Source organism: Debaryomyces hansenii (genome assembly GCF_000006445.2).
Source record: "Debaryomyces hansenii CBS767 chromosome E complete sequence".
Lineage (NCBI taxonomy): Eukaryota > Fungi > Ascomycota > Pichiomycetes > Serinales > Debaryomycetaceae > Debaryomyces > Debaryomyces hansenii.
Genome location: NC_006047.2, coordinates 362582 through 378724, shown reverse-complemented (window position 1 = coordinate 378724; position 16143 = coordinate 362582). Strand labels below are relative to the sequence as shown.

General features: G+C 35.7%; 7 protein-coding genes across 7 annotated transcripts; 4 read left to right on the top strand and 3 right to left on the bottom strand. All coding sequences in view use genetic code 12, as the record gives it.

The window, feature by feature from the left end:
• Nucleotides 1–85: 85 nt before the first annotated feature.
• DEHA2E04444g (DEHA2E04444p) lies at nt 86–2584 on the top strand (the record flags this gene model as incomplete). Its single annotated transcript, XM_459513.1, has 1 exon — nt 86–2584. One exon carries the CDS (start codon nt 86–88, stop codon nt 2582–2584), a length of 2499 nt encoding a protein of 832 aa, XP_459513.2.
• Nucleotides 2585–2693: 109 nt separating this feature from the next.
• Nucleotides 2694–5255, bottom strand: DEHA2E04422g (DEHA2E04422p; the record flags this gene model as incomplete). The annotated part of the gene is made up of 1 exon (XM_459512.1): nt 2694–5255. One exon carries the CDS (start codon nt 5253–5255, stop codon nt 2694–2696), a length of 2562 nt encoding a protein of 853 aa, XP_459512.2.
• A 144-nt stretch (nt 5256–5399) lies between these two features.
• DEHA2E04400g (DEHA2E04400p) lies at nt 5400–10034 on the bottom strand (the record flags this gene model as incomplete). The annotated part of the gene is made up of 1 exon (XM_459511.1): nt 5400–10034. The coding sequence occupies one exon, from the start codon at nt 10032–10034 to the stop codon at nt 5400–5402; it is 4635 nt and encodes a 1544-aa protein (XP_459511.2).
• Nucleotides 10035–10269: 235 nt separating this feature from the next.
• DEHA2E04378g (DEHA2E04378p) lies at nt 10270–11856 on the bottom strand (the record flags this gene model as incomplete). Its single annotated transcript, XM_459510.1, has 1 exon — nt 10270–11856. One exon carries the CDS (start codon nt 11854–11856, stop codon nt 10270–10272), a length of 1587 nt encoding a protein of 528 aa, XP_459510.2.
• Nucleotides 11857–11942: 86 nt separating this feature from the next.
• On the top strand, nt 11943–12188 carry DEHA2E04356g (DEHA2E04356p; the record flags this gene model as incomplete). Its single annotated transcript, XM_002770370.1, has 1 exon — nt 11943–12188. One exon carries the CDS (start codon nt 11943–11945, stop codon nt 12186–12188), a length of 246 nt encoding a protein of 81 aa, XP_002770416.1.
• Nucleotides 12189–12709: 521 nt separating this feature from the next.
• On the top strand, nt 12710–14491 carry DEHA2E04334g (DEHA2E04334p; the record flags this gene model as incomplete). Its single annotated transcript, XM_002770369.1, has 1 exon — nt 12710–14491. One exon carries the CDS (start codon nt 12710–12712, stop codon nt 14489–14491), a length of 1782 nt encoding a protein of 593 aa, XP_002770415.1.
• Nucleotides 14492–14832: 341 nt separating this feature from the next.
• DEHA2E04312g (DEHA2E04312p) lies at nt 14833–16044 on the top strand (the record flags this gene model as incomplete). Its single annotated transcript, XM_459508.1, has 1 exon — nt 14833–16044. The coding sequence occupies one exon, from the start codon at nt 14833–14835 to the stop codon at nt 16042–16044; it is 1212 nt and encodes a 403-aa protein (XP_459508.2).
• Nucleotides 16045–16143: the final 99 nt, after the last annotated feature.

Sequence of the window (16143 nt, the reverse complement as noted above, 5' to 3'; positions counted from 1 at the left end):
ATTAATGCAATAACCGTTGCAACTGAGTCTTATGATAATAGAGAATACTACTGACATATAATCTTTTTTAACCGTATTTTATTTTATGTCTCGTCGTATTTTTGTATTGCAGGCGTCATATTCAAATAATTGGCTCATTCGAGGCTATTCTACTTACAAGCAATCCAAAAGCATCATCTCCAATAACAACATACCCAATATGTCTGCTAATTGTGCAGGCTATAGCAATAGAAATCAGAGTGATAACATAATACATAATGGGAACAGAAATGTTCATTCTGTACAAATACCTATCGACAAGAATAAACATGAAATGCAGGATGCAGTTGCAGGGATTGATTTTTCTTCTTCATTCAGTGATGATACTAGCATGAAGGAATTAGAAGATGAAGATTTAGAGGACGACGACATGGAACTGTCGGTAGCGTTTTCTGACGACGAGGCGCTTTTACAAATGCTTGATTCTCGTACGTTGCATGCACCACAGTTGAAGAAATATAATAATGATGATAATGCTGATGTAGTATGCAACAATTATAATATCGAGAGAACTATATTGTCTCCGGAAAATTCACGAATAAATATTATGGATTGCTCTTCTCCCAAGCACAAGAGAGTCAAACCTGAACCAGTTATTACAGTTCCTGTGGAACATCCTATAAAACACTCTATACTGCCAAAAAGACTGACCTCTGAGATAACAGAACCGTTTTCCAATACTCCGAATCAATTACGATCATTCTCTACATCTTCTATTAGATCGAAGAAATTGGAAAACATATATCCTACTATTCAACTAGCAACCCAAAAGGCTTTTAACATAGAAGATGACTCGGAAATTAAAAAATCAAACACAAGAAAATCAACTGACATTATCAAAAGTGTCAAACCAATAGTACTATCAGGTGAACAAGAGTATGTTTTACAATTGGCAACAGGTGGTCAATCGCTCTTCTATACTGGTTCAGCTGGTACTGGTAAATCCGTATTATTGAGGTCGATCATCAAGTCGTTAAAACAGAAACATGAAAAGGGACATGTGGCAGTTACTGCATCCACTGGATTGGCTGCCTGCAATATTGGTGGTATTACCTTACACAGTTTTGCAGGTGTCGGACTAGGTGATGGGACTATCAGTGCATTAATGAAAAAGATAAGAAGGAATAAAAAAGCTTATATTAGGTGGTGTCTGGTCAAAGTTCTAATTATCGATGAAATTTCAATGATAGACGGTGTGTTCTTAAACAAGTTAGATTCTATTTCTAAAACCTTAAGAAAGAACAACAAGCCGTTCGGCGGCATACAATTGATCGTATGTGGTGATTTTTATCAGCTACCACCAGTAAATAAAGTAAAACCTACAAACCAAATGAGTCTTAATGGACAAAACATTGTTGAGGAATCAATATTTGCATTTGAAAGTCAAGCATGGAAAGATACAATTAAGTGTACAATTATTCTCAAGGAAGTTTTCCGACAAAAAGGTGATCAAAGGTTTATAGACATGTTGAATGATATGCGTAATGGTAAGGTTAACAATGAAACTATTGCAGAGTTCAAAAGGCTAAGTCGTAAATTGGATAATCCAGACGGTATCGAACCAGCGGAATTATTTTCAACAAGGTACGAAGTTGAAAACGCAAACAATACAAGACTTAATTTATTGAAAGGAGAATCACAGATTTTTAAAGCTATAGATTCAGGTTCATTACCTACAGATCAAAGACAAACCGTTTTAAATAACTTCTTAGCACCTCAAAAGCTCTTCTTAAAAAAAAATGCACAGGTGATGTGTATCAAGAATTTTGATGAAAGTTTAGTTAATGGTTCATTAGGACAGGTCGTGAATTTTATGGATCGAGATACATACATGCATTATAATTTGATGAAAGAAAACCCTGAAGCAACCATCAGTGAAATAGAACGTGAATTTAAAAAGAACAAGGAGAAGAAGAAAATTCTTGATGAATTAGAGTCCGAACATAAACCTTTATCTTTAAATGATTCCATTTTCGATTTTTTAGAAGATATAGAAATAATGGAGGGCCTGCATGATGTTGAATTAGATGTTCATGAATTAGCATTCAGAACAAATAAAGAAAGAAAAGTTGATTTTATTAAGGCCCTACATCAAAATTCTAGTAAGCTGAAATATCCTCTCGTAAGGTTCTTACTTCCTGATGGCTATAATACCAGGGAAGTTTTAGTAGAACCTGAACAATGGACGATTGAAGATGAGAATGAAAATGTTTTGGCCCGTCGGGTACAATTGCCTTTAATACTTGCATGGTCTTTGTCAATTCATAAATCTCAAGGTCAAACATTACCAAAGGTGAAAGTGGATTTGAAGAGAGTTTTTGAAAAAGGGCAAGCATATGTGGCCTTATCAAGAGCTGTATCGCGGAATGGCTTACAGGTTTTGAACTTCAACAAGGATAAGATTATGGCACATCCTAAAGTTAACAAATTCTATGAAAGCTTGTCCTCAACAGAAGAACTCGCGTTGACCACGAACGATTTTGCCAGACCACATTTGTTGCAACCAAAAGAAGGAAGGCATAAAGAACGAATTATGATATCATGAGTTATTTTTTATAATAGCTATATTCTGTATAGGAATTTATAGAGTTAGAATATAACTAAAGTCAAAAATTTAAATTCGAATAATATATACATTTTATAATACAAGGTGTCTATTTATATACATGTTTGTTTATGTCATTTCTTACTCTTTGATAAAATGATTTATCAATACCATAAGCAAGTTCGGTCATTGCAGGATGTTCTTCACAAAGTTTACTCAAATTTATCCTTTCCTGTAAATCATTATAGAGTATAATTTGACTTAGACGCTGAAAATCGCTTGATATTCTAGATTTGAGAATTTTGCTATCATTCTTATTAAACGCATCCAACACAAACAATAAGTTCTTTACATTCGAATTTGACAGCGAAGACAATTTGGACAAGTAAAAGGACGATAAGTCGCTTACAGGATCATCTATACCAGCGATTTCATCGACGGTCAGATCCTTCGAGCTAAAGGCAAGTTGTGGCAACATTGATTCCATCCCGATTACTATCAAATTTGTCAAACCACTGATATTTTGTCCAATTAATTGATCAGGATGCACAATGAGATTAGTCCTAATATCATACTCCTTTGGTGACTGTTTTAAAAAGAAGTTCAGTAAAGCAAGGTAGTCAAAATTTGGGCTAGCACATTCAGTTTTAGTCCGAAATTCTTCAGTATTGAGGCATGTAAACTTATCGGGAGACGATTTATCCATGCTTAGCTCATCTGAAAGTGATTCCACGTTGATAGCAGGTGGCATAACAATCAATATTGGGTCGGTATTAAGCGGATATTCCATTTTAAATTTCAGAATAGTTGCTCTTGTTATTTCGGTTACAATCATTTGATTATTAATGAACCCCTTGTCTTTCTTTAATAATGAGGAAGTCGATAACATTCGGGATTTCAAGAAACTTTTTAAAAGGTTCTTTATATTATACCCCGAATTCTCTATATCATTTTCTAACACTGATATTGTCTTTACTTTATCAGGCATATTCTTAGTAATGTTAATATCTCTCAATAATACTCGGTTAGAATTCTTTTTTATATTTCTTGCTTCAACAAAATGTGTTTGAATCTTGCTGATTGAAGAACTAGTCTCATTTTCTGATGCTTCTTTCGACGTATCTATTATTTTATTATCGAGATTAAATGACCCAACAGAAACAATCTTTCTTTCTTGTTTCCTATAAAATCTTTTTGAATCATCAAATCGAACCAACTTTTCAATGAAACTGACTTGGGAATCTTCTTGTTTTTGATCATTTCTTGTTACTTTCTCCAACAAATATTTACTATACTCGTTTTGCAATCTATCATCATTTCTTGACACGTTGTGTATTTTCTGAAGTTCTTTCATAATCGTCTCATCAAAAGCCTTTTTATACTTCTTGTTAGACAACTGTAAAAGTATTTGCTGATAGCTATGTTTTGGGTGAAAGATAAAACAATATTGAATAGGCTTATAAAGAACTTTACGTTTAACCTTAATTAACTTTTTAAGCAAACTTTCATCTGGTCTGGAATTTGTCGAGTTGTGGCTAAGCAAAAGTTCTAGATTAGTTGAGACATTACTAGTAGATAAAGTGTTATCTTCAAGAACAAACGTGGCATGGTCAAATTTGTTATTATCGAATGCTTCCTTATTGGCATTTCTATGTGTAGTTTCGACATATTTCAACCGGCGAATTAAGTGGGAAGTGTAATATTTAATCTGCGAAGTTTGCAATTCACGGATAATCTTTTCAATCTTGTTAAGATACTTTGACTTCTTGCCACTATTCACTAAATTTGTATTACTAGTCGTAGAAATATTCGTTGTGTTAAGTAGAAAATCCATCTCATCAATGGCAAAGAATCGAACTTCATTCAAGTTTCCTTTCGTTATGTTATCTACTGACTTCTCATCATTCATTATTTCGTAAAGTTTACTGGGTGTAGTTATTAATATTTGAGGAATATTGGAAGAATATTCAGAATTGTTGGATGTACACAAGGATTTAGTTGTTCCATCTGAATACAAGAATTTCACACTTAATGGCTTTCTCATTACAGAATAATCATTGTCGCTTCCATCAACAAGTAGTTGATCTGGGCAACACATTTCCGGGATATCCTTTGTAAGCTCTTTAGCATAATACTCATATTTTCCGATTAATAGGTCTGTGGGAGCCAAGATAATAGAATCAACAGACTGATAAGACCTTGAATTCTTCAAAGATCCAAAATTTGGTACTTTTGATAGCGTATGGTTTAATGCATAAGTAAGTAGCGCTAAACTCTTCCCAGTTTGCGAGGAACCTCTATGAATTAAACTATGTTCGGAGTTCAATACAGACAATAAGGTTCTTTGATCATGAGTTGGAGGTACATTGTAATCCGGAGCCGAGGTGATGCTCCTATCGTCAGGACGTAATAGTCTATTCAATTTTTCTTGAAAAAAAGGTAAAATTCCAAATGATGTGAAGTCTGTAAGATCATCTGAAGGATCATACTTCAAGCTGGCAACGCTGTCAAGGTTGAGACGTTTCTTTTGTACCTGTTCAGCTTGGACAGATGCATTATTATGGACTATTTGTATATTACGCCTATGGAAAATCCAAGGATTCCTCAAACACGCCACTCTTCCAAGAACTCCATTCCTTAGCAATCTCTTTCGAGCAGTCGGTATATACATGAATAAGTTGACCTATTTGCACTTAATAGGAATTTTGATGCTTAAGTTCTTCTCATCTGAAAAATATGTAGCTTAAATTTATATACAGATCTAACTATAACTTCAAAATGCTATTAAATTTTAAATAAATATGGTATTATGACTCTAAATAGAGCTCCTTCTATATAATGACTTCCTTTCTTCACCATTTCTGATTCTCGACCTGTCGATCATACCGGCAATAGGTGGAATTTTACCAGTTTGCTCCCACCTGGTAAGTAAGTTATCTGCATAAGCCATTCCAACATGATAAATTTCGTCGAATTTAGCAAAGTCTAGAGTAGCGTAGTCATCAATTGGAGGTCTTAAATAGATAACACCAGGGGTCTTTTTTGCTAGCTCTAATGCATTAACACTTGCAACATATGCTAGTCTTAATTGTATGTCCATCATATTTGGTACGTTTGGATGCCTTGAAAAAGGGTTCCATCTGTTGAATAGTACCCAAAATCCAGATAAAGTATCACCGTAGTTCATTGGGGTTCTGTCATCAACAGAGCCAACATCTACAGCAATTATATATTTTGCACCCTTTTTCTTCATTTCCATGACAGGCAAATTATCTAAATAACCACCATCCAATAACATGCTTCCGCCGTACGTGATGGGGGGTAATAAACCCGCCAAGGACATTGAGGCTCTAATAAATCTCCACAGGAAACCACTCTCGTGGATATCCATAGTCGAATTTGTGATATTTGTAGAATTACAAAAGTATCTGATCCAAAAATCTTCAATTTCGCTTGATCCAAAAATCTTCCAAATACCCCTATTGAATTCATATCCTGTAATATACGATGTCACTGGATATGTCAAATCTAACACCATTCTCCACCAGGAAGATACTCTCTTGGCAAATCTCTTGGCTCTACCATAGATCGAAACAATGTTGTAGTCCTTTGCGTACAATCCGCCGACAAATGATCCAATTGAAGTACCCCCTATCAAATCAATTGGAATGCCATGTTTTTCTAAGGCCATTACCACACCTACGTGAGAAATACCTCTGGACCCTCCTCCGCCTAGTACCAAGCCAACACTTTCATTAGACAAGATTCTTGCTAATCGCAAAAAGTCATTCTTATGGGCTTGTACTGTTTTATAAGAATGAGTTCTGCGACTCAAACGATTGTTGAATTTATTCAAAGATAAAATTGCCTTTGTTTTAACATTTTCAAGCCTAGACTTAATATTAGTATTAGTCCTACTACTTATTTTTGCAGCGATGTTCTTAATAATGCTGGTTTTTTGTCCCTGTTGCACACTGTTATCTCTAGCAATTTCCATTTGAATATGATGGTGTCCTTGCACCCATATACGATTTTTAAGCCAAACACTAGTTGAGCCAGGTTCAACATACTTGTCGGCATGAATTAGGCACAAGTCAGTTCTTGCTGTAGTCTTCAACTTCATAAGCAATCTTTCGTATTCACCGATATTAGTAGCCACATCGTCATCGTCCGCATCTGCTAATAACAATATACAATCACCTTGTGAAATACATGTAGAAGTCCAATTTGATTTTAATGGAGTATCACAAACATAAACAATTGTTTGGTATTCTTCTTCTAAGTATGCAAAATAACCCGACAACTTCAACTGTGCCAATCTTTCGTCAAAAGCATGACGCCCAAGATGAGTCAAAGTTGATGCCTGATCTAATGCGATAACATTACGCCCAATATTTTTCAAGGCCAGAACTAATTTATCCGCAAAATCTCTAACAGGTAACCCACTAACTGTTGGTAAAATTGTAATTGTCTTATAGTCGTTTGAAATATGGGAATCTGTATTTGTAACAATGAGAGGAACATTACTGCTTATAGTACTGGGGATGCCAATATTATCTTTCTTTGCCATTTTATTAGCGACAATTCTCGAAACCTTCACCATAATAGAAGGATTTCGTAACGAAAGCATTTCAAAAAGAGTTCTCGGAATCCTAGCAGTTTCTGAATCTCTAACTGCAATTAACGAATTGGTTCTTCTGGAAGCAGTCAATACTTCAACTTCACCAATTGTTTCTCCATGACCATATTCTCCTAGAATAGTAATATCATCTTTTTTCTTTCGGGACTTATAACTAAGCGACTCATCAATTAAATTATTATTATAGTCATGTATATCCGTATTATCATCAGGGTTTACTTCAGAGCTTTTGTTATTGTTGTATCTGACAACCCTAAATCTACCACTCAAAACAATATGGAAACCATTTGCCAAATCTCCTTGCGAACATAGTACGTCACCAGCCGGAATATGGCACCACTCCAAAGCATAGTCAATAGTCAAAATCTGACTTGATAATAAGCTCTTCAATTTTGAAGCAACGGGTAATTGTAAGAAGTAAAATTTATCTAATAATTTAGAGAATTCATTTTTAGGAATATGAGCAACAATAACACCTTTATCTCCAGGTGTCGATATCGAAACTAACGAGCGAACGCCTATGATAGAACTTAAATAACCTGCCAAACCACCAGATTTTACCGTATATAATTTCTTCTTATTCATTGGAGTTAAATTTTCAGATTCTTTACTAGCAGGCTTGTAAAACACATCCAATGTGCCGTCAATAACATAATATAAACCTGAATTAAAAGATTCTTGTTCAACAAGTGTCGTATTTGGACCAAAATACTTAATATTCAAATGCTTAGAAAACTCATTCTTTACGTCATAAAAGTTCGACTCAAATGATTGTATGGGAATAGATTTTCTTTTGAACATTAAATTGTTGATATCGACTTGGCTTGATTTGTCATTCTCATGATCCATGTCTTTCAACTGTGATTGATTCACAGTATCGTAAAATTTTAAATTATTATTTGCTCCTTTATTCAAAGAAGTTGGGAAACTGCTAATCGAATCGTACCTTACTTTGCCTGTATTAAAATCAAAAATTCCATTTGGATATTTACTTTCATTGCCATTATTCATTAAACTTGGCAATCCAACTACTGAAGAATTAACTGATGAACTTCTTGAATTTAAGTCTGACATACTGCCAATCATATTTGAAACTTCATTGATTCCTAAAATTTTGAAAATATTTTCAATGATAGCAATTCGTAAAGAAGTTTCTTCAGTTTCTTCTCTTTCATCAGAGAATGTTCTATCTCTAATATTTTCGAACTTTGTGGTAGAAGACGAATGTCCTTTCAAAGTCGGTCCCCCATTTGATGATATTTGACGTTTGGGTAAGACAGGTGAAGTCATCTTAGTTCGTGATTGACTGCGCACTTCTTCGGGATCTGGTTGAATTGTGGTATGAGTTTGATAATAATCAGATCTCCTAGATAGAGGTACAGAAGAAAGCAAATCTCCAGGATGAGTAGATTTTGAACGAGAATCCAACACAACATATCTTGAAGATTGATTTCTATTTAACGGTCTTAAACTAGTAGTTGACTTTTTAGGTAACGAGGAAGAACTACTAGATGTCTTATTTATTGATACAGAAGGGCTTTCTGCTGTTTTATTCAATAAAGTTTCATTGTTTTTATCGCCATAAAACTTTTCAATAACACCGTCATATAAATAACTGGGTAAACTATCCTTGGCACCTTCAGATTCATTTAGTTGGATTTCACTACGTATGATTTCTCTTGTTAAGCCTAAGTAGCTATGTATCGTATTCATGGTTATCTTGTATAGTCTAGTTATAACCATTGTTACAATATGCGATGTAGCCTTAGGGTATTTAGATTGAACTTTCTGAAATGCCAGATACGGAATAATTGCAATCGTTGCCGTGTTGAGATTATTTGAATCTTCGATAGGCTTAGGTCTTGCCACAATGTTAGGATAATTGCGATCACTTGAGCTTAAAGATGTATCGTTAAAATTACCCGAGCTGAGTGGATCGAACGACTTTGAGCCAGTGTTATCAGGACTTAGAGGATTTGAAGCCGGATTAGAATCTAATTCAAATGGAGAAAACAATCGATTCGACATAGTATCAGGATCGACTGGCTTAAACAAATCTAACGTACTCATCAATGAAGATAACGGCGATCCACTTTTCACTTCATTCAATAATTGGTAACATTGATCTCCAATAGTTAATAGATCGTCTTTTTCGAAGTTCAATTCATTATCATCACTATTTGAAGTTGTACTCGAATTGACACTGTTAACCTTAGTATATACTTGTATAGTACCTTCGACGACAATCAGAAAGCCCAACTTTTCATCTAGATATAATATTTCCTCCAGTGACAACTTTTGCGTTGTCATGTTCCTAGTTAATTCATGAAATACTGGTCTCTCCAAATATCCAAATACCTTAATAGCACTTAAAAATTCATCCAAATAATTTGATGTCGATTTTGAATCTCCTCTCTTGTTCTTTTTTATAGATCCGACCAAGTCAATGTTTTTATTAGACGATTTGGGCTTATCGGTTGATTTGGTCGTTTTAGAATATCGCGTAAGATACTTATATCTGACTATTAAGAAGCAGAACGATATTATACCTGTTAAAGTGATAACAATTGATGACAATGACAATGTAATCTGAAAATTAACCGAGAACAAATTGACTATTATATTTGGAATGTAGTACAAAAATATGTTCATTATCTTGAAGAATAGCCACAGCCAAAACCAAAAGATAGCACTAAAAAGCGATATTGATGAACTGGAATCTCTTGCAGATGGTAAGAGGAATTTCAGTGACACAGGGGAATGAATTTCCGTGTATTCTGCGACAGTACTAACTATTTCAATTGTACTCATCTCCTGAATTAGATTACCTTATCGAATTAATGAATTCATAGTAATAAAAAATTCGGATCTCCAGAAGATTCATATTGCTATATGTTGTGTACAGGATATTTGGGTGTTACATGGGAATCGTCTATATCTTACCTTACAGTGATCCAAATACAATGATTGGTATTCATAACACATTGTGCATTGCATAGATGCTATACTTACAGAGATAGTAGATATAAAATTGAGAACAAAAATTTTAAACATCGCATGGAAGACAATTAAATCTCTTCAAGATTCTTTCGATACCATCCATACCCTTAACCAATTGATTGTATTCAGGGCCATAACTGATTCTCACATAATTGTACCAGATGACATCCTCTAATTTGGATAAGTTTTGAGGGTTAATTAAAAAGAAAAAACCTGGTACAATAATCACTTTTTCGTGCAAACATTCATGGAAGAAACCCAAACAGTTTGACAACTTTCCTGGTAAATGAGACAAATTCAACCAAAGATAAAATGTAGAGTTTGGGGTGTTTTTGTCATTGAATTCAAAACCCATTTTTGATAATCTTTCAATAATGTAGTCTCTCTTCATTTTGAAATGTACTTGCAAGGCCCTCATCTCATTTCTAACGAGAGTAGGTTCCAAAAAGTCAATAGCAGCGAACTGGAGTGGCGCATTCGAACCACCATCAAGGAAAGACCCAGCACTACTCAATGAGTTAATATATTCTTCTGGCCCCAAGATCCAGCAAATTCTCCAACCAGGTAATCTGAACGCCTTAGTCAACCCATTCAAAATCAAGACTGGATCACGATTGACATCCTCGACAAATTCCGCACTGGAAATCGAAGACCCCGAACAATTATCATCATAGTAGTAGTGGGAATAGAATTCGTCCATGATCAACAAACATTTCTCTTCACATAATTTGTGTAAAGAAGCCAATTGTTCTCTTGACATACACTTACCCGTAGGGTTTCTTGGATTCGACGTCAATAAGGCACTCACTCCTCTCATCAATTCATTTTTAATCATTTCCAAGTGGAATTCATAGTTATCCAGCTCTTTCAAAGGTACCGGGATAGGCGAAAAATTCTTGAATAACGACAACATTTCGGCATACGCAGTATAGTCAGGTAAGAAAAATGATAAATAGCAATCACTTATAATAGATGCAATTCTTGTCAAACCAGCTCTACCACCTGGAACAATACATACATTTTTGTAAGTATATTTAGAATGTTTGTTCTTACGGTAAGTTTCGTTGTATAAATTTGCAACCGCATGACGTAATTCCTTAATACCTGCTGTAGGAGCGTATTCCTTACTGTGTTCAGATATAGGAACCGATGTAGGTCTCTTGAAAGACCCAGGGATCGTATCACCGTGTTCAGGCGCACCTTGCCCTAAATTGGCCCACGAATCCTGGTTATTGAATCCGTACTCCCCAGCTCTTTCCGTTACCCACAAAACCCCGGTTGAAGACTGGCTGGTGTTCATTGCGGGCTTATTGATTTCCTCATTAAACTTAGGTCTCGGGATTGGTACCGGCGATGACTCTCTCCCCTCACTTCTTGATAACTTATTTATCAAGTGATTCTTATGCGAAATAGGTACGGGAGGTGCTCTGGCCGATGGGTGTCCTTCATTCATATAACTGGAAGCCCCACCGTAATTGCCTGTGAGCGATGGCATATTAGACGTTTGTGTATTGTTCAAGGTTAGCAAAAGCGACGATGCCGATCTTTTAAGTGGCTCCGGCAACGTAGATTCGAGTCTTTCAAACTCTGACAAGCTCTCGTCATCCGACTCGTTGAAATTGAAGTTTGACATGGTTAATTCTGTTGTTTTACTCCCTACAAAATGCTACCACAAGTACTTAATCCCCGGAATTTTTCAATAATGTATGAGTCTTACAAATGTCGTCCCCATGTCGCACTCCTTTAACTATAGGCCATCGCGACAGTTTTGTTTTTCCGGTCTTGTCTGGTAGGTCCATTTTGCATCCATTCAGCCCTTCAGCCCTACGCCATTTTTGTTCACTGAGACCGAGTCCAATTCCCGTTCGTTATAAACCCCTACACCGCAGCTGTAATTATATAGTACAAATCCCACAATACCGACCAACAATATCCGTATTTATATACTACCAGCCTACCAATTAGGCAAGAATATCATTATTCTGCTATGCTCTTCACGCATCAACAGCTATCCCTTCCCCTCTACCCTGTAAAACCACGTTATTTCACGCAAAGTCCCTACCATCCTCCTATTTATTCATGAGCTGCAATGCACCAAATTAATACAATAGGTGCGAATGAACTCCAATCGGTGAAGTTCGCGGAATTCTAAACGGCATTCTGTCCCTACTTTTTTTTGTCGTAAAAAGCGATACCGACATACAACCAAGGCACTATGTCTCTTCGCGGGTTGCGACAATACACCATGCGGCCCCACTCCGTCTCCTAACAAAGTACCACGAAAAAAAAAGACGAAAAAGACGGAAAATCACCGATGAAACCACTACAATAGTGAATCACTCACGTGATCAAATCCGTTTAGGCGTATTAAAGAGATGCCATAATGACCTATACGAAAAGGATATGTGGGACATAACTAATAAATAGTTTCTTGTTTTGATTATATATAATAGATATATAATTGGTGTTATATACTACATGAGTTAATGGGGTATCCAGGAATACAGGGGTTATATTCTAATTCAAGAGCACATCCATTTGTATCATTATCTCCGGTATCGTCGTACGAAAGCGGCGGACAGGCGCCAGGAACCGAAGAGGAGGCCAAGGACGATATTGGGGGTAACAGTACGGATTATGGGAACTTCTCACCTCTTCTCTCGTTACCGCTAGAAATCTTGTATCAGATCATCGAGATTGTGTACTATGACGACAATACGACGTCGATCAACTCCAATTTGGAGAATTTTTCCAAAACCATTCCGCTATTGCTGAAGGCAATCAACACCATATCACTCCGGTTTCTCTACAAGTACGCTAATTTCAACCGGCCGCATTCATTTGACAAGTTTTTGCAGAATTTAGTGAAGTATCCGACTTTGGGCAAGTTCGTGGAGTTTATGGACTTCCAGATATTCACGTCGATTGGGTTGGGACGCACGGGGAGAATGAATCAGGAAATTCAGATGGTGACGTCCAAGACTATTTTGCAGGCATTAGAGTTGACACCGAACCTAATTGAATTTTTGGCAAGTGAAAACATCCAGGACGATTTGGACGAGCATGTATTGAATTATTTGTTCAATAACTCACCCAAATTGCAAGCACTAGACTTCTGTGGTGCAAGTAGCGAGAGCTTCGTGTCTGCATTCCAAAAGTTGATTATCAATGATCCAGTTAACGAATTGGACGATGATGAGGTTGTTGTGAAAAGTAGCTTGGAAAACCTCTTCAAAATATCGTTTCACGACTGCTCCAATTTGACTCCTGATGTTTTCATCAAAATCTTGCCTCACTTATCTAATTTGCGGAGGTTAGACTTAACACATACCTCCGTAACATCTACCATTTTGAATACTTACTTACCTCATTCAATTGAATTAACGCACATTTCATTGGCAAAATGCTCCAAGTTAACCACCAAAGACTTAATAAATTTCTTGACTAATCATCCGTCAGTGTGTAATAATCTGTTGACTTGGCTTAACTTGCAGATTGACTCCAATATGGTAAGTCCTTTGAACGAAGTATACTTATATTATACATTAAAACATTTAAAAGCTGAGAACCTTCGCTATTTGAACTTAGGAGGTTTACCTTTGAACGAAAAGATATTACGGCTCATTAAAGTAAACTTTCCCCGTCTTGAAAGCTTGTCCGTATCGCATTCTTCAATTGAATTGAATGATGTCAGTGAATATTTAAACGAAAACAAGAACATCAGATACTTAGACATCACCGGTTGCAAGAAAATAACCAGATGGAATTTAACCCACATATTGAAAGCTAATTATGACTCCCCCTTAACCGCCATAGAATTTGACTATAAGCTCTTGTTTGAGTTAACTACTGGTGAGTTTATGAAAATTTTACCCTTGCAATCTTCAAACATGAATTTGCTTTCGTATGAGACTAAGGAGCCCGAGATTTGGAAATTTTATGACAATGAAGGACGGAGATCCTGGATTTACAAAATTGTTCCTAGTGATCCTGACTATAATTCCATTTTAAACAACAATAACAAGGCTCTCACTAATGCAAATTTGACCTTCTATGATTTAGAAACCGGTGAAAAAATCGTTCAGAGAGTTAAGAAGCCTGAATTTTTGAAGTATGCTTCCAGAAAAATTAACTGTTCTGTTGGCTATTTCAACCTCAATATGGTTAAGAAGAAAAACTACATACAAAACATACTTAAAGAAAACATTTGGCCAGTGGAGTTTAGTCAAAGAGGCATTTATAATTATTACTCCTTAAACATCAAATGAAAAATAGTCTTATCCTTCAGCATATTCAATATCAGTCTAGCATTTTTCAATAGAATTACTGATCATCTTTTTATGTCAAAATAATCTGTATATATAACATTATTTCTGAACTTATAAGTCCTGTGAATTTATACTAATATAATAATAATTAAATTGGAGTAGTTAAGTATTGTTAATAGCTATAAGTGTAATATATATTTTAGTACGATCTTGTGATTTTAATAGATTGTGCTGCGATTTTTAAACTGAGCTACCGAGGCCATTCTGTGGGGTTAAGCTTTTACTGTTCATGTTTTCTTGTTTAACTTTTTCAATAGTAACAACTATATCATTTAACTAACATGTCACAGCCAGATGTTACAGAAGTAAGAAACTCGTTTGATACTCAAGGTTTAGAAAGATATTTGTCAAATTTATCTAATGCTCATCATACTACATTTGGGTTGAATAAACCTAATTTTAAATTACCATTAACTATTAAACAATTTAAGTTTGGCCAGTCCAATCCTACTTACTTTATTACTGATGCTAATGGGTTTGAATTTGTATTGAGAAGAAAGCCTGTTGCTAATGATAAGTTGGTTTCTAAGTCGGCTCATGCCATTGAGAGGGAATTTTTCATGCTCAGAGGTATTCAGGTGTGTAATAAACCAAGAACCAAAAAAGTACCAGTCCCAGATCTCTATTTGCTATGTGAAGACGAATCGGTTATTGGCTTTGTCTTTTACCTTATGGAGTACGTTAATGGAAGGCAAATCAAAAATCCTAGCATGCAAGGAATGAGTGAATCAGATGCAAAGTTGCATTGGGATTCAATAATGGAAACTATCCTGTCTGTTCATTCTCTAGACCCAGACACATTGATTAAGGAGCTTCCAGCAAATCATTTCCCTCAATTTCAACCGGAAAAAATGGCGAAGAGCAGTGGGTCGTATTTTCAGAGACAGATTAGAACCTTATCATCCGTCGCAAATCTTCAATCAAAAGTGGTGGATCCAATCCCACATTTTGATCAAATCTGTAAATGGCTCTTAGAAAAGGCACCCAACGATCCATCTAAGAAATCATTAATCCATGGAGATTTCAAGATCGATAATGTCTTGTTCGACGTTAACGAACCTAAAATTGTTGCAGTTTTGGATTGGGAATTGTGTACCTTCGGACATCCGCTATTTGATTTAGCTAATTTCTTGCAGCCTTTCCAGTTGCCCAATCAATTGAATTTGTTGCTTTATAAACCGGATAAGACTGATATGGGAATTGAGAAACCTGGTTCTCTTGATTCTATTTATGATAAGTTGGCTATTTATCAATCGAAATTAGGCTACAACTGGAATGACAACGATCCTTCAAATAACGCATCTGATAATTGGAATGTGGGTTTTGTATTCGGGTTACTTAGGTTGTGTGTCATCTCTCAAGGTATTGCTATGAGAGTTGCAAAAGGAAGTGCAAGTTCGGGTGACGCGGCAGGCTACGCTAAATTGTATCTTCACCTTCCTGATTTAGCACTTAATACGATCAATGATAAGGTACAAGACTCTAAACTATAGAATAGACTATATAATCCCATGAATCATACATTTTCATAGTAGCCTAAATAATGTACGATAAATTAAAATCGCGACGTAATATGAAAATTTAAAATTTCA